This window comes from Toxotes jaculatrix, chromosome 3, assembly GCF_017976425.1.
Source record: "Toxotes jaculatrix isolate fToxJac2 chromosome 3, fToxJac2.pri, whole genome shotgun sequence".
NCBI lineage: Eukaryota > Metazoa > Chordata > Actinopteri > Toxotidae > Toxotes > Toxotes jaculatrix.
Genome location: NC_054396.1, coordinates 10,207,331 through 10,235,139, shown reverse-complemented (window position 1 = coordinate 10,235,139; position 27,809 = coordinate 10,207,331). Strand labels below are relative to the sequence as shown.

General features: G+C 40.6%; 3 protein-coding genes across 6 annotated transcripts; all 3 read left to right on the top strand.

Annotated features, from left to right (window-relative positions):
- Positions 1-45: 45 nt before the first annotated feature.
- On the top strand, positions 46-10,309 carry fam219aa (family with sequence similarity 219 member Aa). Of its 2 annotated transcripts, XM_041034940.1 has the most exons (6): positions 46-260; positions 4,281-4,377; positions 4,930-5,023; positions 5,725-5,805; positions 6,985-7,039; positions 7,539-10,309. In XM_041034940.1, the coding sequence occupies exons 1-6, from the start codon at positions 201-203 to the stop codon at positions 7,695-7,697; spliced, it is 546 nt and encodes a 181-aa protein (XP_040890874.1). In that variant the 5' UTR covers positions 46-200; the 3' UTR covers positions 7,698-10,309. The 2 variants fall into 2 exon arrangements, with proteins under 2 accessions (XP_040890874.1, XP_040890873.1); XM_041034939.1 differs by having other exon boundaries at positions 6,985-7,656.
- An 870-nt stretch (positions 10,310-11,179) lies between these two features.
- Positions 11,180-15,722, top strand: zgc:109965 (uncharacterized protein LOC619266 homolog). Its single transcript, XM_041034450.1, has 15 exons — positions 11,180-11,327; positions 11,606-11,796; positions 12,057-12,201; positions 12,433-12,530; positions 12,609-12,686; positions 12,857-12,960; positions 13,571-13,659; positions 13,777-13,916; positions 13,992-14,170; positions 14,296-14,383; positions 14,509-14,547; positions 14,923-15,095; positions 15,199-15,252; positions 15,335-15,413; positions 15,589-15,722. The coding sequence occupies exons 1-15, from the start codon at positions 11,180-11,182 to the stop codon at positions 15,643-15,645; spliced, it is 1,662 nt and encodes a 553-aa protein (XP_040890384.1). The 3' UTR covers positions 15,646-15,722.
- Positions 15,723-19,649: 3,927 nt separating this feature from the next.
- myorg (myogenesis regulating glycosidase (putative)) lies at positions 19,650-26,681 on the top strand. Of its 3 annotated transcripts, XR_005893861.1 has the most exons (4): positions 19,754-21,814; positions 21,985-22,369; positions 22,526-24,419; positions 24,453-26,681. XR_005893861.1 is itself a non-coding variant. In XM_041034064.1 (3 exons), exons 2-3 carry the CDS (start codon positions 22,107-22,109, stop codon positions 24,318-24,320), a joined length of 2,058 nt encoding a protein of 685 aa, XP_040889998.1. In that variant the 5' UTR covers positions 19,650-19,743; positions 21,985-22,106; the 3' UTR covers positions 24,321-24,421. The 3 variants fall into 3 exon arrangements, 2 of the variants coding, with proteins under 2 accessions (XP_040889998.1, XP_040889997.1); XM_041034064.1 differs by lacking the exons at positions 19,754-21,814; positions 24,453-26,681 and adding an exon at positions 19,650-19,743 and having other exon boundaries at positions 22,526-24,421; XM_041034063.1 differs by lacking the exon at positions 24,453-26,681 and having other exon boundaries at positions 22,526-24,421.
- Positions 26,682-27,809: the final 1,128 nt, after the last annotated feature.

The following is a 27,809-nucleotide window of genomic DNA, read 5'->3' as shown; positions in this document are numbered from 1 at the left end:
ATGAATATTCTATAGACCCGGAAGTGGGGCGGTACTGCTGTTTTGCTGTCGAGTCACCTCTGTCAGGATGGAGGAAAACGAACTGCTATCATGCTGAAAAACGAAGGATCCCGACAAGCGAGCATCATTAACCGGGATAGTTAGACACAAGTCACCGTTTATCTTAAACTGCAGCGTCGTTTCTTTAACGCTTTGCCAAAATGATGGAAGAAATCGACAGGTTCCAAGTGCCTCCAGTCAACGGGGAGACACAGCCTTTGGTGAGAGACGAAAGACAAAAAATGCCCTTTAAGCAAATCATCTTCTGTTGAATGCAAATGGAAACGTTTCTTTCTTTTTCTTTTCTATTCTTTTTTTTTTTTTTTTTATCTCGACTGTGTGGCTTATCGTGACAGCTGTGCCTCATAATCTGCGTGTAAGAGCTAACGGATAGCTGTAGGACAAATTGGATCTTTGGGATGGGTGTACATTGATTATCTACAGATGATAGGGTAGCGGCTCTATATCTCCCCGTACACTAAACACACAAATAACACCGATCATTATTTAATGATAAAAAAAAAACCCTATTGCTTTATTGCATCATAGTAATTAAACTATGCACTGGACTAAAATCGTGTTGTTGTTTTTTTAATCCACGTCAGGATGCGCTTGTTTACATCAGTGGCTGACAGAGGCCACTGTCTTTACCTTTCGTCATCTGGTGACGTGTGATTTGGGTCGGGATGAGCTGGGAGCCCAGATGATCGCGTGAATAGGAGCTCTGTGTCCAAAAGATACTGCAGAGTGCAGCCCTGATGATGATGGTCAGGGCGAGGAGGCCCTTAGTAAGGCAATAGTCTCACCTTTCCATGATATGACAAGTTTCTGACCTGTCAGTAAATTTAGGATAGATATATAAACATAGTAATTCATTGTTTACAAAATAATATTATTATTCTTCATTGTTTGAATGCCATTATAGCATAATCCCAATCCTGCACAAGATCTGAATTGATATGGCTGCCAAAAATGAACTGATCCACTGCTCTTATTCTCTGCATTTAAAATTGAGCTCTGCTTTTATTTCAGCAATACATCCTGTTATTATCATAGATGATTCTAATATGCCAGCCTTATTCTCCATACTTCAAACAAAGCAGCCTCAAACAGCTGTCCTTTTTTTTTCATACTTTGCCTCAGGGGTTCAGGCAAAAGCGGAGCTCCAAGTTCTAACGTTCAGCCCCTGCTACCCCTGAGGCTAAACTCTAGCAGAAATCACAGAAGAACATACTTTCTCTGGCACATAAAGTCTCCTTTTTTGTTATGCAGCAGCAATTGCTCTCTCTACACATGAAGATTTGATCAGTCTGCTCTCATGTTTCATCCACCAGTGAGATCTCTGATGAATTGAATCCAATATCAGAAAAAAACTTGGATTGTGGCTGAAATGTTGTCAGCATGTGTCCTAAAACTCTTGAAACCATGTAGTTTATTCCTTTTCACCTTGTAGCTATAATGCCCCATGTGAGTCAAACAACACTGTGGGCCTCCTCTTTGTTAATTCGTATCTTTTGCAGTTTCAACCTCTGAAACAGCCCCTCACTTTTAGATTTACACCATATCTGATTGTGCCAGGATCACAGTTGCTGTGGCACACATGGCTGTGCATTTTAATGCTAATAACTTCATTGTGATTCCTAAGCCGCATGAATGCACTTGCACCTGGCTCCTTGTTGAGAATAAATTTCACACAAATGAAACAGCTCTATATAGAATTTTATGTGATTTGAATAATTGTCAAATATCAGTGACAAATGTTTCAAGCTTAAGATTGAAATATAAACTTGTAAATTATTTTTAATCATCCCTTTACTGGAACCAGTTTTTGAGAATGACTACTATAGGCTAAAACTCATTGATGACAGATTTCCTAGCAAAACACTGAGATTCCAATTTAGCCCAGCTGTCATTGCTATTCATAAGGATAGCATGCAACTGTTTTAATGGTCACCTGATGTATCAGTCTTTGCTGCTATTGGCCAATGGGAGGCCATGATGTGTAATCCTACCAATAGCTTGGTGCCTGTGCTGTGTCAGCAACCCTGTGGCTCTTCATCATCAGAGGCAGTAAAGGAGGACGAGCTGATGAAAATGATACACGGATGTGTATACACATTGTGTGTGTGTGTGTGAGACCATGAGTTAATGTAGGTGTTGAGTGTGTGAATGCATGTTGAAGGTTCCATGGTGAAAGGACCTGCTTTACTTTTAATACATGACGTGTCACACCAAATTTCATAGGAACTGTAGGCTCTAAATGTATGTTATAAGGCCTAGTTGACTTTGTGTGCTGCCATTGCCTCGTACCTATTACTCTACCAAAAATGAAGATGGTGAAAATATAACATAGGTCAGTGAATACTTACTTCTTACTCAACAACCTTTGGTAGCATTGCTTTTGGGAAAACTTTAGACTGATGTAAGGTAAGCTCTTATATTTCAAGAGGAGTTTTACTTTGTTTATTGTGGTCTACCCGCTTCTTCCTATCGGTAATTGTGCTGTCTTATGTTCAGGAAGTAGCAGGAAAGTCTGTCACAAACAGCTTAATACTGAATCTCTTTCATTATTCACTGCCAGCCCTGCTGAAAAAAAAATCAAAAGGATTTATTTGACAGACAGTATGACCCCACCTCATTACAGTGTCGTTCTGTGGTAGAAGGGAAGTGTGAAAAACATGAGCATAAAAAAAGAAAAAAAAATGCTGTGGGTAAGCCTAATGATCCGAGGGAAGGGCCTGTCACAGAACAGAAAGAGCTCATGTTTGTGCTTGTTACAGTGGGAATACCTTGTCTGTATCCTGTGCTTTCACAGCTCCTACTAGTGTGTGTACTGTAGTCACTATTGCAGCTCGTTTTAATTATTCCAGCCAAGTGAACAATGCTTCATCACCAGATGAGGATGATACTGTTGTATCCAATGAAGGTATCTTTGGCTACACTGGACTGCATTCAACAACAACAACAACAACAACAACAACAACAAAAAACATACAGCTGAGAAACATTGCGTGAATCTGAACATGTAGCGCTTTGCTGTGCTGTATTACCAGATTGTGGTGCTGGCAGTTTGTTCTTAAATGTGTTACATGAAAATCAAGATGCAAAATAAGCCTCTCACTGTCCATGCTAAATGTTCATGAATTTTTCATCAGGCCCTGTGATAGTGTATAAGCTCTACTGGTCTCATGGAATTGGCCTGAATTCCTTAAGTATTTCCCAATAATATCATAAAGAAGGATTTGGTGCAATAGATTCAGGCATATCTGTGTCTAGACCTATATTTTGTAATCCCCTCTCACAGTCTTCACTTGGGCTTTTAAAATGCTTTCAAGTACAAACACACCTTAGCCTTTTAAATGTAGATGTCTAAAACTTACATATTTTTAATTTTATATACAAAATTAAAAGATATTTATACCAGTAACATACTGTATCTCATTATAAAGCAGTGGTTTGAGCCTGTATACATTTTCAACTTAAACTGTACAAAAGTGTCTAAGTTTCAGCTCCAGTCATTTAATAAAATGCAGAGTTATTGAAAGCCAAATGCCTGGTAGCCTTCGCCCATGTGGTCTGTAGAGTCCCTCTAAGCGCAACAAGGGGAGGCCTGTAGGTTCAACATAATGTGGAGCTCTGTCAGCAGAACAGGCGAAGCACAGCCCAGCTCCCCTCTCTCAATCTGGGGAAACCGTGGCTCCAACAGCAACCCCCTCTGTTCTCCCACGCCTCCTCCCTATGCCATCACTGCTCACACATAAAAGAGACAGAGCCAGCGACATAGGCAGAACACTCAAGCCTATTGATGCTGCAAACCAGGCGGCTATAGAAGCCCATAGGCTTGGGAAATCTCGCCAGGGTATTGGACACAAGTAGGTTCTATAAAAGAACTGATTTTCTTAGTGATGTGGCCCCATGGTAGCCTGCTGCACTCAGTACTGAGTTGATTGTGCCCTCAGGACTGCCTTCAATTTCATGTGCCCAAAGGAAGTATGTATAGCACAAGATAATTGGAAGTGTGTTACTAGAAAACAGACTGGGTTCAAGTTTAATCCCTGTCAGCTACTGAATTAGCAAACTCTGCAGCAGTGACAGAGCTAGGATTATGGACGTATATGAAGAGACAGGACCTGGACAGGACCCGAGACTGTACGCAAGTAAGATATCACGTTAGTTGTTAGTGTTGTTATTTGGTTGAAACCAAACTAAAATGCTCTGTGTTGTATGTTGCTCCTCCACAGGACCCAGCAGCATCCTCCACCTCAGAGGCAGACCCTGACACCAAGGGTGAGACTGTGGCCATGAATTACAAGCCCTCACCACTGCAAGTCCAAATAGGTATCACAACCCACACACTGCACATGGATGCATAGCGTTACATTCTATAGCAAAGAATATAAAAACCCCTTGTGGAACTGAAAGCGTTCAGCACTTTAGTGAAATTTGTGCATGAAATTTGCCATAAACTAATTCACCAGGATTATTGTTTGTCAGCAAAATTATATTCCCCAGTACCGCAATTTATTTCTGCTGTCAGAGGTGTCAGAACATTTCTTAGCTGTCTCTGTTATTGCACTGCTACAACACTGTGGAAGCCTTAATCACACCGAGGATTCCCCATTTCTGTTTAGTCCTAAGGGTTCTGCTCCAGAAAGCTTGTTGAAAAATATTGTTTTCTCAAATTCACCAGTCAATAACTCAAAAGTTAAAATAATTCCATCCTCTGAAACATTTATTTTGGAACTCAGTGTCTGAAGAAGAACTTACATTACTTATATTAATTACTTATATTAGTTGTAGTCTCAAATGTTTTTAACTTTAACTTTGCAAACATTGAGGTGAGATTTATTGATGTATTTACTGATGACCTCACATCCTGTGGTTGCCCAGAGAAACAGAGGGACCTTGCCAGGAAGGGATCAGTGAAGAATGGCACCGTGGGAAGTCCTGTCAATCAACAACCCAAGAAGAATGCCAGGACAAGGTAACAGCTTCCACTGCCTGCTTGTTTCTTTGTAATGTTGACCAACTCAACCACAAATGCATTAATTAGCATCTCAAGCAATATGTTTTTATATCTGCTGTTCACCATTCAATGCAAAATGCCGCAACTAACTGAAATGCAAAACACGTGGACTGCACGGCTCGCCACTAAAGGCTTTATTTGCTGCCAGCCGTCTGTAAACGCCATCAGACTCCCTAATGGTAGAACCAGCCAAGCACAAACAGTGCAAACAACAAGGCTTTTTGGAGAAGGGGAATTTGATGTTTTTGTATGTGTGAGCAGTGATAAAAGAGTCAAAGCACTGAGCATAAAACCAGTACAACCCACAATATTGACAACTGGCTCATCTGTCTAATCCCACTCCCTGGCGGATTAGTGGAAATATAAGAAAGGGCTACCGACTGGCCTGAGCCCCAAGTCTCTGAGGCAGAAAGATAATCTAGGGATGCCTGCAGTCTGAAGGCTACAGATTTGCCCCAGTATTTGGTGTGTTTGTGGCCTGAAATGAGAGCACTATAAAACTCATGACAGTTATCCTGTTTTGGGTCAATGATATGAAATGTTTGCATGTGTTTCAGTGAGTGTTTCAGTAAGAATGTGTTGTATGTCTTGGTGGAAACTGTGAAAGACTTTTGCTGAGTGTTGAAAATTTTTGTCTTGTTTTCAATGTTCTTCTTCAGATTGGTGGTGCCAAACAAAGGTTACTCCTCCCTAGACCAGAGCCCAGATGAGAAACCCCTGGTTGCACTGGACACTGACAGGTACATAGATTCTTCACATCCGTTTCTATAACAGCTGACCTAAAAGGAGAGCAAAGGAGAATTTGGCTAACTTGTTTTGTAGGTCTCTCTCTCTCATGATGGTACATTAATCCATAGAGCAACTTGACAGAGTTCTTAACAGAAGGGATCCTAAAAAGGGGCAAAGCCTCTCCCAGGGCTCAGGATTAGAGGATAGCGGGGTGAGGATTTGGACAGGGAAAAGCGGCTCAGAGGGAGCACTCGCCTCCGCTCCGTACCAGCAGGTCTGTATTTGACACAGATGAGTCCCACCCTTTGTACCCTTCGTATGCAGCTACGTGAGGGGAAACTCTCCCATGTGAAATGAGCGCTCTGGAAGCAAACCAAGCTTACATCATGTGTTGCATCACATACACCCACTGACGAGCTTTCTGGCACACAGCAACACAGGACACCCATTTGTTAATTGTCCACATTTTACATTCACGTGCACACCCTTTGCACAATGTCTCTCTGTTCTGTCTGTTTACAGTGTATGAAAGGCAGATTGCTCATTTGAGGGAAAAGCCTGTGAGCATACATGATGTTACGACTCCTAAAATTGTATATAAAAAAGGCAGTTGGTTTCTGTTTGTTGACCTGAACTTGTGCATGCTGCTGTTTGTCTGTTCATTCAGCCTCATTATGGGAGCAGTTATTTACATAGAAACTGAGACTGCAGCATAATGTCTCTGGAGGTTATAATGTGAAATCAGTACCTTAGGAATGAAAAACACTTTATGTTTTCTAGTCACCCTGTCTGTCAATTAAAATATGAGATGCAACTATAGATTAGTATAAGTGTTTTGTTTTTTAAAAGAGCTGGTGTTGTGTTACAAACAGGGGTCATAGAGTTGGAAAGGGATGGGCTTTTACTTGGAGGGGGGGGTAAAAAAAGACTGCATTGCATCATGGGAAATGTATGATCTCGCATCTTGTAGGCTTGACCCATACTGGGCCTAAGAAGTCAGGATACCTCAAGCTCCGATGCTTCTTTTTAAATGATTTTTAAAAATCTGACTCTTGCGAGGCCATATGAATGTACAATACTAAATTGCTGGTCTAACCCTTTAAAAATTCTGATTTTATTTTCCTATGTTTTGCTGTTCTTTGGACCCTCATTTTTTTGGGCTCTAACTGCTGATGTCTCCTGTCTTTCAGTGATGATGACTTTGACATGTCCAGATACTCCTCATCAGGATACTCCTCAGCCGAGGTGAGATGTCTGAGGGACCAGGTATCTATACACACGTTATATTGTAGTTTATACAGTGTCACCCCCACCAGTGTCACCACCTGTTCACCCAGTCCCATACTCACACCAGGTATATGTGCACCCATTGAAAAAAATATGCACTGGCTCTGCCAAGCATCCACTTAACAGTTGTCTGTAATGATGTATCCCCATTTCTCATCCAAACAGGCTGTTTCCTGTTCATGTCTTCCACTTGGAGTATATTTTGTTTGGTTTTGCCTCTTGCCTCGTCCCATTACCACCTGAGACCTGTTTGTTTTCTATGTTGCTTCTTTTTGTTTCTGAAAAAATTTAATTAATTTAGATCAACATTGGTTTTAACACCTAAAACTGATATTTTTTTGAATCGGCATAATAACTAATTTGACTGAAAAGGTCATTCCTAGCTTCAAAACTTGGAAAAAAAAGAAAAGAATTGTCCAGACGCTTTGCTGATATTTTGGTACATTGACTTCTACAGCAGATCAACCAGGACCTGAACATCCAGCTCCTAAAGGATGGGTATCGGCTCGATGAGATCCCGGATGACGAGGACCTGGATCTGATCCCGCCTAAAGCAGTTAACCCCACCTGCATGTGCTGCCAGGCTGCTCCCTCCACAGCCTGTCAAATCCAGTAGCACCATTTTGCCCCCCAAAAAATCTCCTGCCTGCCACCTTCACTGAGGCCAACTACTGACCAGAGTGGTGGCAAGGAGGAAAGACTATCAGCTTGCAATGGCACAAAGGGAAAACAAGGGTTTATAAATGCTAAAATAAGAAGCGAAAATAGGTCAAGTCTTGAGAAGAGTCAATATGTACAGCATCTGTGCACGTTCCTCCTATGGTTGGATCTGTGCACCTTATTCTGCATTGTTGGTTCAGCGGGGAGTCGACTGATGGCAGAAACTTTACCTCTAAGGAAAACACGTTGCTTTGCTTCTCCTCTGTTTGACTTCCATCTCGTGCTTGTGGATATTTTGGTTTGCAAAGAGCATGAAGAACTGTGCGATGTTATGGAAGAACAGAAATGGCGTTATGGGATGATGACAGGAACTCGACCAAATGCTTGTAAAGGTGACAAGGTGTCATCACTGGCACCACCCATGGATGAGATTGGAAGTTTTGTAGTGGCCGTTTTTTTTTTTTTCTCTTTATCATTTCAGCCAGTCGGTTTTGTCTTCCTGTGCGTATATGTGTCAAACATGGAAATGACGTGTGTGTCTGATTATGTCCAGGAAAGTAGTGCGAAACCAAGTTGCTGACAAAACACAAATACTTAGTCACGACATTAAAATAGTAATTCCAGATTTTTTCTTTGAATGTTTGTCTGTTAAAACAAGGTTGTACTGCTTAATTGTTTCACATTCAGTTAAAAGACACTGAAAACAAATAGTTTTGCATGTTGCCTGTTAACAGTCTAATGTCTAATGCCCAGCCTGTGCCGATAATTTATCCGTTTTTATTGACCCCTAAACACATCCTGAGACATTATGTGAGGTGCGCTTTGAAAAACATAGTAATATTTAGGTTCACCCACTGTGATATCAGTAGATCTAGTGATTTAGAAACAATGGCAGGAACAGCTCATGAGTTAGTGTGTTCTTCCACTAATGAATGTGGTTACAAAATAACTCATAAACCTAAGGTAATTTCACCAGTGAATGGATAAAAGGCTTAGAATATGTGCAGATACATAGAAAGTTGTGCAATTTTGGTCATACTTGAGGATGTGTATAAAGTGAGATGAAAATGGGATTTTTATTTTCAGAAAAAAACACTTTTTTTGCATATCAAGGGAAGTATAAAACATTCTCATTTCTTTAAAGTTCTGTTTTAAGTGTATTTGTTTTGTATGGCTGTATATTTGCCCATACTCCCCTTGAATCTGAGTATGACAAATTTGCCTGATTTGGGGACAAGAACTGTAGATGTAGCACCTGACAGAGCTGTGTATGGTCAATGCTTTATGCCAATGGATGTTTACCATGATGTTGAAAAGGAAGTAGTCCTTGCTGTACAGAAGTACTGAATGCATACTGTTTATTTTTCATGTTTACATCATTCTAAAGATGTCTCTAGAGCTCTGCAGACATCAGTTATTTCCTAGTAGACTGCATGTGGATCTGCTCGGTGGAAGATCAGTTTGGGTTTCCCGAAAACACCTCAAGAAAGAGAGTTTTTACAAATGTAAGATGTTCTGATGCATATTTTAACTAGTAAGGCTCAAACAAACATTTTCTCTTTAAAATAACTTAACCCTAGATATTGTCTTATCCAGCGAATGGGGAAGGAAGCTGTTAATTTAACTACAAGTCTAAGTATGTGTGCACTTTACACTGTGGTCTAAGTTATTTTCTCTTGGAAATGTTCAGAATGTTCTGTTGACTCATGTACGAGGGATTTTAAACACTGTGCACATCTACGATGAACAGTCTCATTTCGAGAATCTTCTTCAATATATGAGGGTGTTTTTGGGGAACCTAACATCTTTCATAACTGATGTTCTGCCAATTTTGGTTCGAACGTTTCGAACGCGGTTCATTGAATGGAAATACGATGTGTAATGTATAACTCCAGAATGACAGGGCTGCAAGCTTATGTGTGGTCAAGAAAGGAATTGCTGATATCCCTGATACAACCTCAGTGACACAGCATTTGATTTACAAAAGTACACAAGCATAGAAAAAAATTACTTTTTGCAAATAAGGTGCCATGTGTGTAGATAGTGTATGAAGTGAAAAAAAAAAAGAAAAGAAAAAGACAAATAGCACAGTAGATCAGGTGAGATGTCACCAAGGCATCTACTAACTGAGGCGTGTGTTAGCTCAGTAGGTGTGTACAGTACAGTACAATATTAACAATGAAGGACTGATTGTGTGACTGATTATGGTGCTTCATTTTTTTTTTTTTTAGTCATTAACATAATCCTGATAGATTCACACATAAGTTGTCGCAGTCGTCTTCTATTGAGTGCACTACTTCTGGCCAGTGTTGTCTCACTGGGGGCATAGCTTCACTAATCTCCTGAGTTTGGAATCTAAAGTAATGCGTTGTAACAGAAGCTATTTATTTGCAGTTGCGTGTGTTTTAATTTATTTTTCATGGTTGGGAAATAATTCATATACAAACAGATGCTTTTTATTTGTCAGATGTTTATTATGATGATTGTGAACTGGTTCCATTTAGATTTTAACAGTGTTAAAGTTCTGTGTATAGTGCAACATATTAAAAAATAAATAAATACTAGATATCTGAATTCTGATGTTGCCACATAGCCTCTGTAATTTGTATTTGTAGCTGTTGTTTTTTTTAAACAGCCATTTCTTTTTTAGACCGTGTCTTACATGTTCCACCAGTACAAAGACAGAAAGATTAGGGGGTGAAGCCTCCATGCAGCCTCCGTCAGATGCAAGAGCTCCAATCCAACATTTCTGCTTCAAACTGTTGTCCCTGCAGGAAATGAAACAAATAGCTACTGTATGAAACAGTTTGCTTGCCACCCACACAGAGTCTCTGCTGGTGATGTGTTATTACCCACTGAAGTGAAGTGAATGAATGTAACATTGCAGCCAGAAAAGTGAGGATGGAGAGGAGGGATGGATATATAGATAGAGGAGCAGTGAGTGTGAGGGGTGGGGGGTTGGGTATTTGTGATTAGCTTGTGAGTTGATCCCTTGGGAGCAGATGGTGAATGGTGGCTTACCTAGACGCCTTGAATCCCAGGAGCGACAGTAGTGCGAGTCCACACTGCAAGGAGTAGCACTGAAGTTGAGGAAGACGTAGTAAGAAGGCTCATGAGACAGGACCGCAGGAAGACTGGTGAGGAACCATTCAATATCCACAATGCTGCAAATAATTGACATCAGGAGTCAGAATGATATATAAGAATATCTGTGAGGGGGTCTGGAAAAAATGAGAGATCACCTTATTAGCTGTTTTACCATACAACACAGTGATTTGGGTAAACATGGTGTCGTCTTATCTGTCCTGCCAATTCTGGTCTACTTCGCTATGTTAAATGTTAAATGGCATGTGCACTACGATGTGTGTAGTCTGGCCTTGTTTAAAGCCTAATGTTGGCCTTCCTTCGTAGACTGAGAGCAGAACAGGACGTGATATCATGTTGTTGAAAGGCCTGGGTGTAGCTGCTGTTCTGCTGCTGCTGCTCTGTGTCCAGTCTCTGCATGGCTCTGCTCTTCCTGCTGTATCCTCCTATGAGTTCACTGCCTACAGGATGCAACAGTACAACTTAGCACAACAGAAGCATGGTAAGTTCAGAAAGTCACTGCCAGTGGTGGGAAAAGTATCTAATTAGATTTATTCAAGTGGTTGAAGTTACTCATGGGCTTGACCATTTCTGGCTGAGGTTGAGGAAATTAAGGTTGGCTATGGGAATGTATCCTATCTTGTAAGATGATCATATGTTTGTGTGTAAAATCTCAATCTGCAAATCAACTAGTAGCAATAACTGTCAAATAAAATGGAAATATCAAGTTGATATTTAAATTAATTTTACCCTTTTTTGTGTGTGTGTGTGTACACTGAGGTTGCCGTGGAGCCATTGTGGTGGCGGAGGCACGGTCAGCCGACGAGCCGGTGCTGACCCGCCGCTGTGTCATCATGAAGGTCCCGGACTTCACCACAGAGAAATACCTGCAGGCCCAGAAACAGAATGCTGCTGCCATATTGATCCTACTGCCCAAAAACATCTCCAGTATCCCTCATGAAACTGTACAGGTAACATTCTTTGTGCTCCAGGTCAGGCTGTAAAGCTACAAAAAAAAGCATCTTCTACTAGACAGTATTTAGGATACAGTTTTTGAATTTGATAATATCTTTGTGCTCCAAGGTATGAGGTAATGTTGAAGTATTATTATGGATCCTCATACAATTGCTTTGGAAGTAGAAAGAAAACAGGATAGCCTGGAAGATATCAAGCAGCTCTTTTTCAGTCTTCTCTTCACCCAGGTGTTTTAACAGTCCCTTTCGTCTGTCAGTCCTTCATGGTGAGTGAGAGCGAGACTTTGCTGAAGGAGACCCTCATGCCTGTGTATGTGGCACCTGAGGATGAACAGCTGCTTTACATGTATGAGGAGGTCAAGCAGGCCGCAGCCACCAGAACATCATCTATAATAGTCAGAGGTAAGAGGAGCAAGAGGATATATGGAGGAACTGTACATTGGTTTAGATGTACTATTACTATTTCAACGAAAGAGACATAAGTTTAAAGAGAAGATGACAGAACGTGAATAGAAAAAAGTTGCAGAACTGATAGAAGGAGCTATAATAAAGCTATAATAAAGCTAAAATGACAGACAGAAAAAGCATCATGTTGATTTTATTCAAATTCAATCCTATTTTTAATGCTGGCAGTTCTTCGAAGCATGGTCACAGCTACAGCCTTTCAGATATTAGTGAGCAACAACGTCCCTATCAAGGCCATCACTGACAGCTCTATAGCCACGCTGGAGGTGAGTGTGGGATATGATTAATTTGATTAGTGATTGGTTCTCAGCTCTACTCTGTGTAATTGGCAATGTGTCTTTCAGGGAGTGCTTCCAGGAGAAGGGGAGGATGTACCCACAATTGTCATCACCGCCCACTATGATTCATTTGGGCTGGCCCCGGTGAGTTACATGTAAATGAAAACACACTTTATGTGAGTTGTGTGTAACAGTTTCTAAAGCGCTACCATGTTAAACTGTTTGATCCATCCCCCTCTTAAGATGTCAACTCGTACAGTATGATAATCTGTTCATGCATTACGGTAATATGCTTCTGTTTGTGTGTAACACAGTGGGTGTCTTATGGAGCAGACTCTAACGGCAGTGGTGTCACCATCCTGCTAGAGTTGGCACGCCTTTTCCAGAAGCTTTATAGCAGTACAAGAACCAGACCGCCGTGAGTTACAGTTCCCATTTTAACAAAAGTATCTGCAGTTTGGTCAATACATGCAGTGGTGCTAGTAACTAAGTTCACTTACTCAACTAGGAGTATTTCCATTTCATGCAACTTTACAAACCACTGGCAGGGACCATTTTTTTACATAATGTGTAGATAATACATAATATGTACTTTTACTTTTGATACTTTGAAACATTTACATACTTTTACTCACGTAGATAGAAGTATGATTACAAAACTTTTACTTGTAATGGAGTATTTTCACTGTGTGCTGTGCTGTATTGCTATTACTTAAGCAAAGGATCTGAATACTTCTTCAACCACTGAACACATGTATCTAAATAATCTACTTACACCAATAATAAAAACATGTAATGTTATGAGAACATACATTTTTATTATGGGTGTCCCAGGAAAGTGACATCCCAAACCTGACTGGCAAACTACTGTGAATGTACATATTATATAAATACTGATAAATGTTAATGTTCTGAAAAACTGGCCCATATTGTGTAATAAGTAAAAATACTTTAGAATTATATTAATGGATTAAAGGATAGAAAGCTTGATTATGTGGCTATTCTCAGACTGGTTTTTGGTGTTTTAGATATCATTTAATGTTCTCCTTGACTGGAGGAGGAAAATACAACTTCCTTGGCACAAAGAGATGGATTGAAGAGAATCTGGACCATGCAGGTAAGTTTTTGGCTTTGTGACCCGCTGAGCATGTGGAATGTCTACTGTGTGTGCCAGTAAGAATTTCAACATGAACTGTCCAGTTTGATTTATTCAAGCCAAACATCTTCCCTCCAGAGTCCAGCCTGCTTCATGACAATGTGGCATTTGTTCTATGTTTGGATACGCTGGCCAACGCTGATGAGCTGTACATGCATGTGTCCCGCCCTCCTAAACCCCAAACTCCCATGCACTCCTTCATTCAACACTTGGAGGAGGTAAAACATTTTACTGCTACATTTGCGAAATACGTACAAGTCTCTTAAGTCTTAGGTTTCTGGTGTCTCCTCCAGGTAGTTTCCTCCAGATTTCCCTGGGTGAAGGTGGGTTTGGTCCATAAGAAGATCAATCTTGTGGAGTCCACGGTAGCCTGGGAGCATGAGCGCTACAGTCTGCGCAGGATCCCTGGTTTCACTCTGTCTCATCTGGAGGACCCCAAGTCTGAGCTCCGTGGCTCCATACTGGACACACTGTAGGTACAACATTATGTGTATGAACTGCTGAAAGCTCTTGTTTACTTTACTGATATAAAGAGAGGAGTCAGAGAGACACTTACTATGCTGGCTGTTTCCTGAACATGTGATTATCTTCTCACAGGTCACAGGTGGATTTCAGGAAACTGAAGCGTAATGGCATCATCATAGCAGAGGCACTGGCACGGTATATGTACAATCTCTCTGACAAGGTGATTAAATTCATGAAAACAGAGTGTACACACTGTAAATGAATACAGAAATGGAGTATTCATTATTTGTTCAGTTTTTTTTATAGCATGCTGATGTGTGATTGCTCTGTGTTATCTTCCACCAGGGTTCACCAAAAGATGTGCAAGTTTTTAAAGGCCAAATGGTAAGAGCCTGGTTCTTTTATGCATAGGAAATGGCTGACCTCTGGTGTTTGTTTTAAGGCATTACACAGTGTTTGTGTCTTAAAAGGTTCATGCTCATGTAATAACTGTAGCCTGTTGATTTAATGCATTTGAAAACCGGGAATTAAAAAAAAAACCCTACCATATATTAAGAGGTTTAAAATTCTCCAAACTTACTTTTTGCACAGCACAGTGTTCGAGTAGTGTAAGTTTCAAATTGGGTCTATTGTGGTTAAGTAGAATCAGAAACATTACAACACAAAGAAATATGGCACATGGCAAATACTATTTTCTTGTTATGACACACAAAATGTTTGCTACATTTTTCCCTCTGTGAATCTAAATCCTTCATGCAGGACTTTCAGGACAGTCGCATGTCTAGTCTGATGTCCTTCCTGACGTCCGTCCCCCGGGCAACCCAGCTGTTGGACAAGGAGCCTAGTCACATCCTGCTGGTCAACTCACTGGAGCACGAATTTAAACGTTACCTACAGCAAGTCCACAGACACAATTTTCGACAGGACAAGAGGTATCATGTGATGGTACAACTAAGTAAATAAGTAAATAGTATATTTTCAACATTCATCTTTCCTGCTTTGGTTGGTTAATTATATTTAATACTCTCCATCCAGGGACCCGGATATTACCTTTTTTGATCAAATGGACCAACCAGTAGTGATGTATAGGTAATCATCTGTGTTATGATTCTTTCTGTGTTTGAGGTGCTTTGAACATGACTTGGATAATGACACTTTTTTTTTTTTCCAGAGTGAAACCTGCAGCCTTTGATCTTTTCCTTGGTGGCTGCATCGCAGCTTATTTGGGGATCGTTTACTATGCAATTCAGGTTTGTCAGTGCTCTCTTTTATAATGCCCCTTCATATCATCTTTCTGCAGTTCTTCCTTGCAAACACTATGTCACCTTGCTTGTTTTCATTTACTTTCAAAGCACAGACAGATAGGTAGATACTGCTTGATGTCAGATTTGTTTTCTTATTTCATCTGTCTGTTCTCTCTTACAGAATTTTGGCTTTTTCTACACAAAACTGAAAGCAGCAGTGAAGTCCAAGCGCCAGTAAATCCTGTAAGACTACGAATACTGAGTCTGTGACGGCGGCTTTGAAGTCTGCGCCGCACATGTTGGACTTCTGCTTCACTGGCTGTGCAGAACATGAAAGCAATGCAACAACAGTCTTCTCAGACTAATCATATGCACAACCTAAAAAGTGTGTATTTGCTTTGAAATGTATATTGTTTTGAAGATGTTTGTTTATACCATTCATTATACATACATCCACTGTAATGTGAGCCATTTCTCATAAGAACAGACTGAATTTTGTTGTTTGAAGAAGATGAGATTTATAAATAAAGCACAAAGGTGGGGAATTTTCTTGCCTCAAAGTATACTGAAGTATAGGGAACACAAACCACAGCTCGGATCTGATTTGAGCACCCGTGAAGGACGTTCCTACCACATAATCACTATGATTCTCCATGTCCTCTGCTCTGCATCTGTTGACATGGATTTGACTGGGCTTAACATGGCTGTCAAACAAGGCCCAGCCACTGCAGCGAGATGAACAGCCAGTTCCTGTCACAGATAACTCAGTGAGAGCGATGGAGACACAAAGGCACCCTACAGCACTTGGTGAATTATTGATACTCATGTGGCATGTTGACAGTGAATAGAGGTGACCCTGGATAGTGGTGGGAGAATCTTAGAAATCCCATTGCTCCCCTGGCTTGTCCCAGTTCTGCAGATCTAATAAAACTAGTCTATTTTATCGACACAAGGCGGTTAAACAGCCAGAAGCTGAGCCTTGGTGTTTGAGGTCAGTGCTGGTTAGTTTGCCAGGGCTCCTGGGAGGGAACTAGGTCATGGACAGTGACCCCAGGTATGTGTGTCTCTGCAGGGGGCCTGGGGCTTAGGAGGATTAGTGGCTGAGTGCTCAGGTAGCACAAAGAGTTGTTCTGGTTCAGCAAGGATGCTCTTAACCTGGCTCTACTTCCAGCACAGAAGATTCATCACTGTAGATACATGATTAAACAAAAGGTTTTCACCATTTGTTTGGTCGATGACTTGAATCCATGCTGGATTTACAGCAGCATGCACAAGAGAAACACTGTGTTGTGATGAGCACAAAAAGTGTAATATATAGCAGCAAAATGGGTGGCATGCACAGCCCAGCAACAATTTAAAACAGAAAAAAACCCTCACATATTTGACAGCTTTGAAGAAAAAAGAGGAAATAAATGAACAGGAGGTACACAGGTATGAGGGAAAGGGAGGAGCCACCGAGTGACAGGGGAGGAGAAGGATGTTCATGACTTTCAGGCAGACTGGGGGACAAGCTGTGGAAAATTAGTCAGACAGCAAGTGAAGATGGCTCCTCAGCTCTACATGACTGTATACAAAGAGCAGTTCGCCTCTCCTGGCAGAGCTAAAAGAGCACAACTTCGGCCCACCTCTGCCCACCGCAGGAACAACCCCCAGCCTCGGCCGGTAAGATGCACAGCCTACTGCCCAGCACACATGGACTGTAGAGGTTTAAAAAGGACAATTTATTAATTATTTATGACTGTGCAAAGAGATGTAGAATTTCTCGAGAAAACGAGTCTCCAGAATCAGTCAGTCTGCGGAAGTGGTAGTTCTTCAGTCTAGGTAATATAATGGATAATAATAACAATAAGAATTCATGTTTCCTGGTGGTTCAAGGTAAGACAGGACTAATTGGGTTACTTATTATTGGCATTCTATTGTTCTTCATTCGGCCAGACTGAAGTGTCTAATACTAATTGGAGCATGGTTGTTTACATTTCCCTGAGCTTGGTAAAAGCTGTATTCCATCTATTATTCAGTACTTCCTCCATGTCTATTTGTTTATCCAGACATGGAGTAAGCAGAGCTAAGAGGAGCGTACAGGCACTTTACTGTAAAGAAAAAAGTAGCTAATGACAATAATGTGTTCAAGAGACAAACAAACAGAAATCTTACATTTTGCACAACACTAACTCATATTTTCACAATTTTTAGTGTATTATGGAATGATGGTGACTTTTTTTTTTTACATTCTTACACTACAATAAAATTCAGATAAATAAGAAAGGAACTATTTTGTAATAATTGTGGTTTATTTCATGAGTAAAAGAAGGACAAAGAAGAATGTCTGTTAATAAAGTGCATGTACTATATTATATGGGATGTGACATATACAGTAGTTACATGTTGAGAAGACAATCAGTCGAGCAGACACTAGCACAAGAGATCTGTGACAGTGATAGCCAGTTTCTTTTTCTCTTACTTCTTTTTATAGTTCTATCCATACAATTCCTCCCTTTCCTTGCCTTCCCAGGACTTTCTGTTTCCCCGGAGCCTTCAGCCCAGCTACAAGTCAACCTGCACACAACCACACCCCTCGCCCCCTGTGGACATTGGCCGTCCCCTCTTCCCTCCTGTCAGACATTTGTCATTTCACAGTCCATTTACAACTTGTCCTGACAATTTTCTAAAAACTGCAGAGACAGGCAGACCACAACACATGCCTCCTCTCAACCCAGTGGCAGAACAAGCTCTGCCCTCTGCTGATAGACTGCAGAAACTACAGCCGGCTAAACCTCCTGCCGGCGTTGGTGCTCAGCTCCATACAGCTTTGAAGAACCCACAAAGGTAACGATTAATCAGGTCAATCTATGGGCCAAAGATAACACTAAAGAAATACAGATTCTGATTGATTTTCTCTACAGGACTCTGCACCCACTCTCAGCACAGCAACTCAGGTAAGAAACTGACCTCTTACCTCTTTTTGTGGCCTTTGAACGCCCTAAAACACTGGATAGGTTGATGAGCATTATTGAGTGATACTACAAATCCTGTTAATGTGAATAAATAAAAGAAAGAAAGAAAGAAACAAACAAACAAACAAAAAAAAAAAAAACTGAAGTTAGCGTTGTTTCTGACAGGAAACATGCAGATAATCAGATTCGGACAAGACCCCAAACTAGCAACCCTCCTGCAGCTCCACACCGATTTCCGCGGACACAATATCGCAGATCTCGCTGCAACAGCACTCTGGATTATAGGTGCATATTCACACACATGTGATACCATAAAACATAATTTACTGGACAAGAATATGCCTCTCTTCAGTCATTTAAATAATAACCCCTGAGGTCTAATTTCTGCTCCTATGGTTTTTCTAACAGCGGGTGCTACAGCTGCTTCCATGTGGTGAAGCCCTACCAAGCTGGACACTACATCATACACCCAGAGTTTGTGTCTGAATGCCTTCGTTAGGACTATTAAAGCACCAGCTTCCAAACTGGGGACTGGGGGCCTGCAGAGATCCTTGAGGGGGCCTCCAGGGGGGCATCCCCTGCAAAATGAGGGATTGTTAACTTCACTATTGTTTAATTCTTTACTAATTAACCCAGTGAGACAAAGTGTAAGAATTGATCATGTAACTGTAGGCTGCACTCTCATTGCTATCATCCCCCTGGACGCAGTGTGGACTCTTTTACAATTAAAAGTACTAAATCAGCAGCAAAATCTTCCCATAAGGGCTTGGTGGTGATCAAATCGAACAAGGAACTGTGGCCCTAATGTGAATGACATTAAAATTTTATTCTAGTGTTGGAGAATTTTTTATTTTAAAACGTGGTATAAGCATTCTTTGTAGCACATTTAGTTAAAACAGAAATAGAACTGCAAACAATGAAATTACTCAGGGGCTTTACAGATTCACGATGATGATGATTATTATAGGTACTGGCTGGTGAAACCACATAGGACACAAAACATACCACCAAAAAAAAAAGTCATTATAAACACCATACTGCATAGCACTACTAGACCTTTAGTACCCATAAAAAATATTAAAAGTTTTTTTTTAATCTAACTTTACTGATTGCTCCCCCCACAGTTCTTTAATGGTATATTTCCCTGTCACTATTTGTGAAGCTTTTCAGCCAGTGTCATTTTCTCAAATCTCTTGAATCTGTGCGGAATGAGAAAATAAAAGAGTGCTGTTCAAATCTACTGGACTACATTTCCCATGCTGTAGAGGGCGTAGACAAGGCGGATACGCAACAGCATGCCTTGATGCCTCTGTCGGTCCTTTTCTGTGAACTGTGGCAAACAAGTTGTCCCTTGGAGTCGCTGTGGGAGCTGCTGCTGATCGGTAGGAAAAAAGCTATTTTTAATGAACAACTCACAGGGAAACAGAATAAGCATAAACGCTATTTATGCCACGTTACTTTCGCGGACTTCGTATTATTTTCCCTCCGTTAACTTTCTTGCACCACCCACCAGCAATGCGCACAACAACGCCTTTCTATAGAATACGTCGGACTAAATAGCACTCTATGTAGTTGTGGAGTGCAGTAAACAAGATTTCCTTTCTGTACCATTGTTACCTTAATACACACGTGTTTGTGTGTATGGCACGTTTTTGTAATAATTGGGTACATAAATTATGCAAAGTATAAAGTTTCACTCTAAACAAGACACATCCGAAGTGAAGATCGTCACTGTTGCGTTCGGTGCTTTGTAAACTTCTCCTGTGTACTTACTTATTCAAGTTTATACGCCGAAGACATAACCATAAACAGCGAGTTGGAACATGCCGACACACGCGCGCGTGTACGTGCGCATGCGTACACGCACGCACACCGTGTTTGAGGTAGTGAGACTTTCCCAGACTTCTGCTCTATCTGTATCAGCGCTTCTGCTTGTTTTCCTCATGTCAGAATAGATAAGGAATCGGCTGAAAAAGCAGAAATGAAACCTCAAACCATAAACAAAGAAAAGTCCTAGTGTGAAAAGCTTAATGCTTTGTCATCCCCTTAATTCAATGAGAAGAACATGACATGAGTTAAAGTTTTTTTCTTCTTCCACTGTGTTAAATTGATGGATAGATGAACTACTGTTGGATTTTTGTGTGTATTCCCTAAAATAAGTACAAGGGGAAAAAAAAAGGTAGTCAGTTTAATCGTTAAAGTAATTTGAAATAAATGTTTCCTGGCCCCAGCTTCCTTTCTAGTTCCAGTTGTGAATACTTTTGGGTTTTGGATGCTGTAACCCTGCACTCTAGCAAACAGTGGTGGATAAGTTTCTGACATTTTATAGAATAAATGATTAATCAAGAAAATAATCATCAAGTCAGTTGATAATTAAAGTTCTTGCTAGTTGCAGCCCTAATGAGGTAGCTGTAAAATCATATATTTGTTATATGTAACTTTCTTACAGTTTTTACATAGGTCTGATATATAGCAAATCTTCTCCTGACTTTGCTGGTCAGTTTCCCCTACCAGAGTGCAGCATCCTCAGTGGACCTCCAAAGAACCAACAGTTAGTTCTCCGTTAATTAATGATGGGCTTATGTTATCACTCCTGTTGTTGGGGGAAATCTATACTAAGGGTGGTTGAACACAGAATTAGTCAATTAGATTGCTAATTAATAGCAAGCATTTTTTATCATCGACCCCGGCTGCCAGCGCAGAGCATGAGGGTCAATTGCTGTTAGGACTAGTCAGTAAACAGGGAAGCTGGAGAGGACTGAACTCCCCTTGGTCTGCAGTGCATTCTAATTTAATCTATTCTGATTAGCCACAGCCACAAAACCTAACATCAACCAGTTAATTACCCGTAAGAATTTCTCGTGTATCGCTGATGGGTGGGACAGTAAGGACTGCATGCAATGGAAGTGGACATGTCTTTTCTGTTTTTGTTTCAAGCTGTTTTTGTTTTGTTTTTTGTTTTTTTTTTTGGCTAGAGTGAACCAGGTAACTTCCAGTTTCGGTTGGTCTGGCTTGATGGAGTACAAATTTTAGTATGCTTTCCTCTCCTCTCTGCATTGGCAGAGCTTTAAGGCCCAAATCCCCTTTTCTGCTTCTCTCCTTCCTTACATACAAATGAGTCTTCTTTCATTTGAACTCATATGTTAGAATTACTGCTGGGGACGTCCACTTTATCTTCTTATGGGTAACTGGCAGTAGATTTGTTTTGTTAAATCTCAAACACATCTTTAAAGTTTATTTCCTGACAGTGTAATACCTCTAAGTGCTGTGAAATCACTTGCTGTGCAGCAGTGCGGGGCATGCAAGACAATGCTACAAATGTCACAGAGGCTTTGAACTGACAGTGAAACAAGGTAGACTAAGAAACAGGTTGACATCTTGAATGTGCATGGATCTGGTTGGGGCTGTTTTCCTGGATGTCTGAAGTCGGTTTATTCTGACTGTTCACAGCTGGTAAGCAATGTTAGGTGAATGTATTGTACAAAGGTGACAGGAACGTTTTTTTTGGTAGTAATCATTTTATTTTGATCACATTTACCATAAAAACGCAGTGTTTGTGAGAACAGCAAATACTGCATGAAAACCTTGGCACTGATTTTCAAAATGTTTTCTTCTCTCTCTAGTGACAGGCACGCAAACAGACATAACGGCAGGGCCAGAGTGCAACAAAAGAGGTTCCCTGCAAAACATTTCCATGATCTGTAAAATATTAACTCTCGGATTTACCCGCTGAACTGTACAAATCATGTACCAAGTGGTGCCGGGAGGAGCTGGGGGAACAATTACAGATGTTATCCCCAAGCAGAAACACAGCAAGGACACTCGACCCTTAGTCGGAGCTGGAGTAATCGGCCTGGTGCTGGTGATTGCAGCAGTGACTGCGTGGTGTTATTACATAGCCTCTCTACGCAAAGCTGAGCTGCTTAAGACTCAGCTCCTGGATCTGAATAAAGATGGCTACATTATCCGCAACCAGGGAGGCTCTATTGTTTTCAGAATGGATTTCAGGTTGGTATATTTGAGTGGTGTTTAAAATATAATGTATGTGTACAGATTTCAGATGCATCAGAAAATTTACATAAAATGTAAATATACAAATGCTTATTTTAAACATGCCACGAAGAGGGACTGCATGAGAATGTAATTATTTTTAAACCTTGGCAGGTCAGGGACCCTGGATTTGGATTCCTGCTCTAAAGAAGGAGAGATTCTGAGCTGTGGACGCACCACTGATAATAGAAGACTTAACTTCTTCATTGAGACAGTACGACCTAAGGACACGGTGCAGTGCTACCGTGTGCGTTGGGAAGAACTGGTTCCTGACATTCCTGTTGAGCATGCCATGACATACAAGTTTGCACATTGGTATGGTGGTGCGGTGTCAGCAATTCAGCACTGGCCTATTTCTATTTCTGGCCAACAGGCTCCCAAACCCTTTGTTACTAGTGACATCTACTCGAACCGCAATGAATTTGGTGGAATTCTGGAGAGTTATTGGCTTTCATCCAATGCTACAGCTATCAAGATCAATAATTCTGTTCCCTTCCATCTGGGCTGGAATGACACAGAGAAGACCATGTACTTCCAGGCGCGATACAATGACAGTCCCTTCAAGCCAAACCCAGGGGAGGCTCCATGTGCTGAACTTAGCTACAGAGTTTGCGTTGGCTTGGATGTAACATCCATACACAAATACATGGTCCGCAGATACTTCAACAAACCAAACAAAGTGCCGGCCAAAGCCATGTTTCGCCATCCTATTTGGTCGACGTGGGCACTACATAAGACTGACATTGACCAAGAGAAACTCCTGGCATATGCTGCCAGCATCCGCAAGCATAACTTCAACTGTAGTCACCTGGAACTAGATGACCGCTACACCAGCCGCTACGGGGAATTTGAATTTGACCCAACAAAGTTCCCCAATGCCTCGGCTATGTTCCAAAAGCTGAAATCAGATGGATTTCTGGTGTCACTCTGGATTCACCCTTTTGTTAACTATGACTCAGAAAACTTCCATACTTGTGTGGAGAGGGGCTTGTTTGTCAGGGAGCCTACAGGACGGCTACCAGCATTGGTGCGCTGGTGGAATGGCATTGGCGGCATTTTGGATTTCACAAATCCAGAGGCCCGTGATTGGTTTTCCTCCCAGCTACGTTCACTGCGCTCCAGGTATGGGGTGTCATCTTTTAAATTTGATGCAGGAGAGACCAACTACTTACCATGGAAATTTAGCACAAGAACTCCCATTCGAGACCCAAGTTTTTTCACAAGACGCTACACGGAAATGGCTATTCCCTACAATGATAGAGCTGAGCTGCGTAGTGGCTACCAGTCCCAGAACATATCCTGCTTCTTCAGACCAATTGATAGAGACTCTGTGTGGGGCTATGAGTTGGGTCTCAAATCTCTTATCCCCACAGTGCTCACCATTAGCATTCTTGGCTATCAGTTCATTCTACCTGACATGATCGGAGGGAATGCCTATCTGAACCGCACAGATGGAAATCGTGCATTACCCGATCGGGAACTCTATATCCGCTGGCTGGAGCTGTCAGCCTTCATGCCCTCCATGCAGTTTTCTATTCCGCCGTGGGAATACGACAATGAGGTGGTTGAAATTGCTCGGAAATACACAGCTCTTCACGAGAGTATTGTGGCGCCACGGGTCCTAGAGCTGGCTGGCGAGGTGCTGGACACCGGGGACCCAATCATACGGCCCCTGTGGTGGATTGCCACAGGTGATGAGACAGCCTATAAAATCGACTCCCAGTTCCTGATTGGGGATGACCTCATGGTAGCCCCAGTTTTAGAGCCTGGAAAGCAAGAACGTGACATCTACCTCCCTGCTGGCCGTTGGAGAAGCTACAAGGGGGAGAGATTTGATATCAAGGAGCCACTACACCTCACAGACTATCCTGTAGACCTGGATGAAATTGCTTACTTTGTTTGGGTGTAGCAGCAGGGGAATTTAAATTTGAAGAGACAGATGTGATTAATCCATGCCCCAGTCAAGCTTTGTGCATCTAGCTTTTATGCTTGAGACACAGGATGGAAATGTTTTTTCAGAATCAGATTCTGATTCTGATTCTGAAAAAAAAACATTTTTTATGGAAAAGCTTTCCTCAAACAAAATATGATTTTTTTTAAAGAAATGTCAATTTTAACACCATGTTAAATTACAAATGTGAATTCTGAAAACCTTATCTTAATTTGTAATTATTTCATTTAAACTAATGAATACAACATCATGTGTTTTTTGTGGTCTAATAGAAAGATAGCTAAGCAGTATCCTTTAAAGCAAAACTAACCCTTGTGGCATACAGTAAGTGACAATTACAGGTTAATGATAAATGGTAATATATATATGGTCATAGTTGACAAACTGACCAACAGTTACACAGCAATATCTGTCTAAAGTTGGCTAATATTAGGTTGCATTAGCCATGATAAGCTACTGGTCATACCAGACCAAATAAGACTAACAGCAAAACCCCAGCGTGTATTAAAGTGAGTGAGGGTGTTTTTAATGCTTATGAATTCAGCATTTCATTTGTACAGCGAATAATGTGTTATTTAATCTTTCGAAGTTGACAGTCTCATTTTAAAGGCTGTACAAGTCACATCTGTGAAGTATTTGTCAAAAAGGGAATATGCAAACTGTGAACTGATTAAGGCATGATTGCCATGGTCGGCCATAAAGTTGTTTTTGTATATCACAGTACTTTGAGCTTGCCATAAGCCAAACAAATTGTATGATGGGAAGTTGACAGAAGGGGAGTCGTTATTGTCATAAGACGGATAGTAGGCTACATGAAACCTATATCTATAAAATTCTCAGTTTGACTGAGACATCCTAGTTTTCCTTTGACACTAATGACTCTTCTGCTCCAAGATACTTCTCAGGAAGTAAGGTTTTATACTTCACTTATTGGGATGAATGTTTGAAGTTTAATCATTACAAATCGCATGTGCGCTCATTTGTGTAACACAGTGCCATGTAACTTCTCTTAGCCCAGGAGAAGATGCCTTTTATTAGGAGCTAAATATTTTATGCTCTTCCTCAGGTAACAGTTTTCTCAGGCTGTGGTGTGTTTGAAGTGTCTGCTAACTATCTTTAATGTGCTTCATTTACTCTGAATGCAGCTAGTGATACTATAATACAGTACCTACCACATCCAAGATAATGAGCGTCTCTTTTGTAAGATGTTTTGATTTTTGGAATTCTGAAACACAACAACCTAAATAATAAAGGTTTGGTTTCCTTATACCCACTGTGTATGCAGTGTGGAAGTCCATAGATATAGTGACTTTCAAGAAATAACCATCACATTAAATGGTACAGTGTGTTTTGTCACCTTGCGTTTTGTTAATGTGAATATTTTGTAACTGCAGTGATGCCTCCAATGCTATGTGTAAATAATTGCTGCCGTATAATATCTATGATTTGTTGTTTGCTATACATTTATTATTATATTGTTACTTATTGTACATTTAATATGAAATATTTCTGGTGAGCTAACCCTTATGGGCAATAGCCTGGTCAACAGTGTGCTACAGAACCTTATCTCCTAACCTCCTTCCACTATGTACCTGCAAACGTCTAAAAAACATTTCATATTTAGAGAGCAAGTGCATCGGTATCACGGTATCTAGAGACGAAACTGATGCTGATACTTTCATTAAACTCGGGGTAAGGAAGCAAGGATGATATAATCATTGTCATCAGCATTTTATTTTTACAGAATCCCAGACCTCACTTGAAAATTATTGTTTAATTATGCCCATTTTCGACTTCTGGTAGTTTGAGTTTTCAAGCTGCAATGACAAAATATTGTTTCTGTGTGAAGTAAGGAAATATCCACATTCTTATGATGCAATTTTCCCATTTGGCAATATTTGCTTGTTTTTGTGTTTTAATGCTGTCTGCCTTTCACACATTATCCAGCCCCATGCTCACTCTGTGTGCTTTGACATGTGGTTTACATGTTGACCTTGGTGGATTTTGTTGGTGCCTTTTGACGTAGTTTCATCATAACAACACTACCTATTTATAGCAGTTCTCACTCAGCATCTGGGCCAGGCCAATCTCTAAGGCTATTCCTGTCTCAGACTGTCTTGCTTTATGACAAGACTGAGAGGCTGAATCTTGGACTGAATGTCTCCTTGCTTGTGGCTCTTGTGACCCAGTCTGTCCTGTTTGCCTCAGGTTACTTATATAAAGGTTGGCAACATTTGCATGTGACTGAAGGGCAGCATTAATTTCTGCAAAAGTACATATTTGATGTCCTTTTGTATGAAAGTATTAAAAGAATTTAAGTTTGACCGCTTGAATTTTGTTCTCCTTATTTAGCGTATTTTAAACATCATGTCTAAATCACAGTTTCTACATGACCACCATCAGCAGATGGCTGATTTTAAATCAATCAATATGTGGTCAACTTTTACATTTTACACACAACAGCAAATAAAATACTGGAAGAAAAAAAAAATCTGGACCTGAAATTCAGGTCAGTAAGCTGAGCATGCAATCAGATAGCCAATAGCAACCTCTAGCCTCTTGTGAGTCTGCAATACATGAAAACTAATGTGCCTATCAATTCGATATTGAAAGAGACACCCTTGAGGGGACTTTTCTAACTTTTTGACGTCTGCCTCATCATAGGGCAATAATGACAAGGTGATGAAACAATTGTGCAGGTTATTTGGAGGCTGTGTTCAGATCAATAAATCATCTGCTGGTTCATGATGTGAGGCCAGAGAACAACTGATATAAAAGTGTACGACTAGACAACAAGAATAAGAAAGATAAACTCACAACAGTGGGTGATAATAGCAATGATATTTATTAGAATTACAGCATTAAACATGATTGTTCTTTCTGAGTTCGAACAGCCTGGCTGGACCATTTCTCACAGCTACAGTCGATCTTTCATATGTTTGGGGAATTTATTCCATTTCACAACAGCGGGATATGCTTCAGAACTACTTCACTTTATTTGCCAATGCCTCATCTCTCTTCAGAATTGATCTGGACTTGCAGCCTGTGCGGGGAGGACATACAGTCATTGATTAGCTGTCTCTGTGTTGCTGGGATCAATGTTATTAGTTAGTTTGCGTTCTACAATCATACTGTTTGGTTCTGCCAATCTTTTCCTAGACTGGACAAATAATTTATGTAGGAGCTGTAGAAGGAACTGGCAGATTTCTAGAAGGACGGTTGAAAAGAGAAAAGAATGAGAAAACAAAAGATTTTTATATCAAAACAATAGTGGCTAGATTAATTAAATTTGTGCTGAGCTCAGCGTGTGGAGGCACATGCTTCACTGTTGTTGCAATTTTTTTTTCATTTGTTTATTCAGAAAAAACGAGAAATGCATATTTAATTGATAGAAATAAGACTGGAGATAACAGAATGAAACCTTAAATGTGAAAAAAAAATGTAAGT

Coding starts and splice junctions, on each gene's coding strand:
- myorg (XM_041034064.1), top strand. CDS start 22,107: ATGTACCAAGTGGTGCCGGGAGGAGCTGGGGGAACAATTACAGATGTT. Junction 22,370..22,525: donor GTTTTCAGAATGGATTTCAG/GTTGGTATATTT, acceptor AAACCTTGGCAG/GTCAGGGACCCTGGATTTGG.
- fam219aa (XM_041034939.1), top strand. CDS start 201: ATGATGGAAGAAATCGACAGGTTCCAAGTGCCTCCAGTCAACGGGGAG. Junction 5,024..5,724: donor AAGAAGAATGCCAGGACAAG/GTAACAGCTTCC, acceptor GTTCTTCTTCAG/ATTGGTGGTGCCAAACAAAG. Junction 5,806..6,984: donor GTTGCACTGGACACTGACAG/GTACATAGATTC, acceptor CCTGTCTTTCAG/TGATGATGACTTTGACATGT.
- zgc:109965 (XM_041034450.1), top strand. CDS start 11,180: ATGTTGTTGAAAGGCCTGGGTGTAGCTGCTGTTCTGCTGCTGCTGCTC. Junction 12,202..12,432: donor ATCATCTATAATAGTCAGAG/GTAAGAGGAGCA, acceptor TAATGCTGGCAG/TTCTTCGAAGCATGGTCACA. Junction 14,171..14,295: donor GGCTCCATACTGGACACACT/GTAGGTACAACA, acceptor ATCTTCTCACAG/GTCACAGGTGGATTTCAGGA.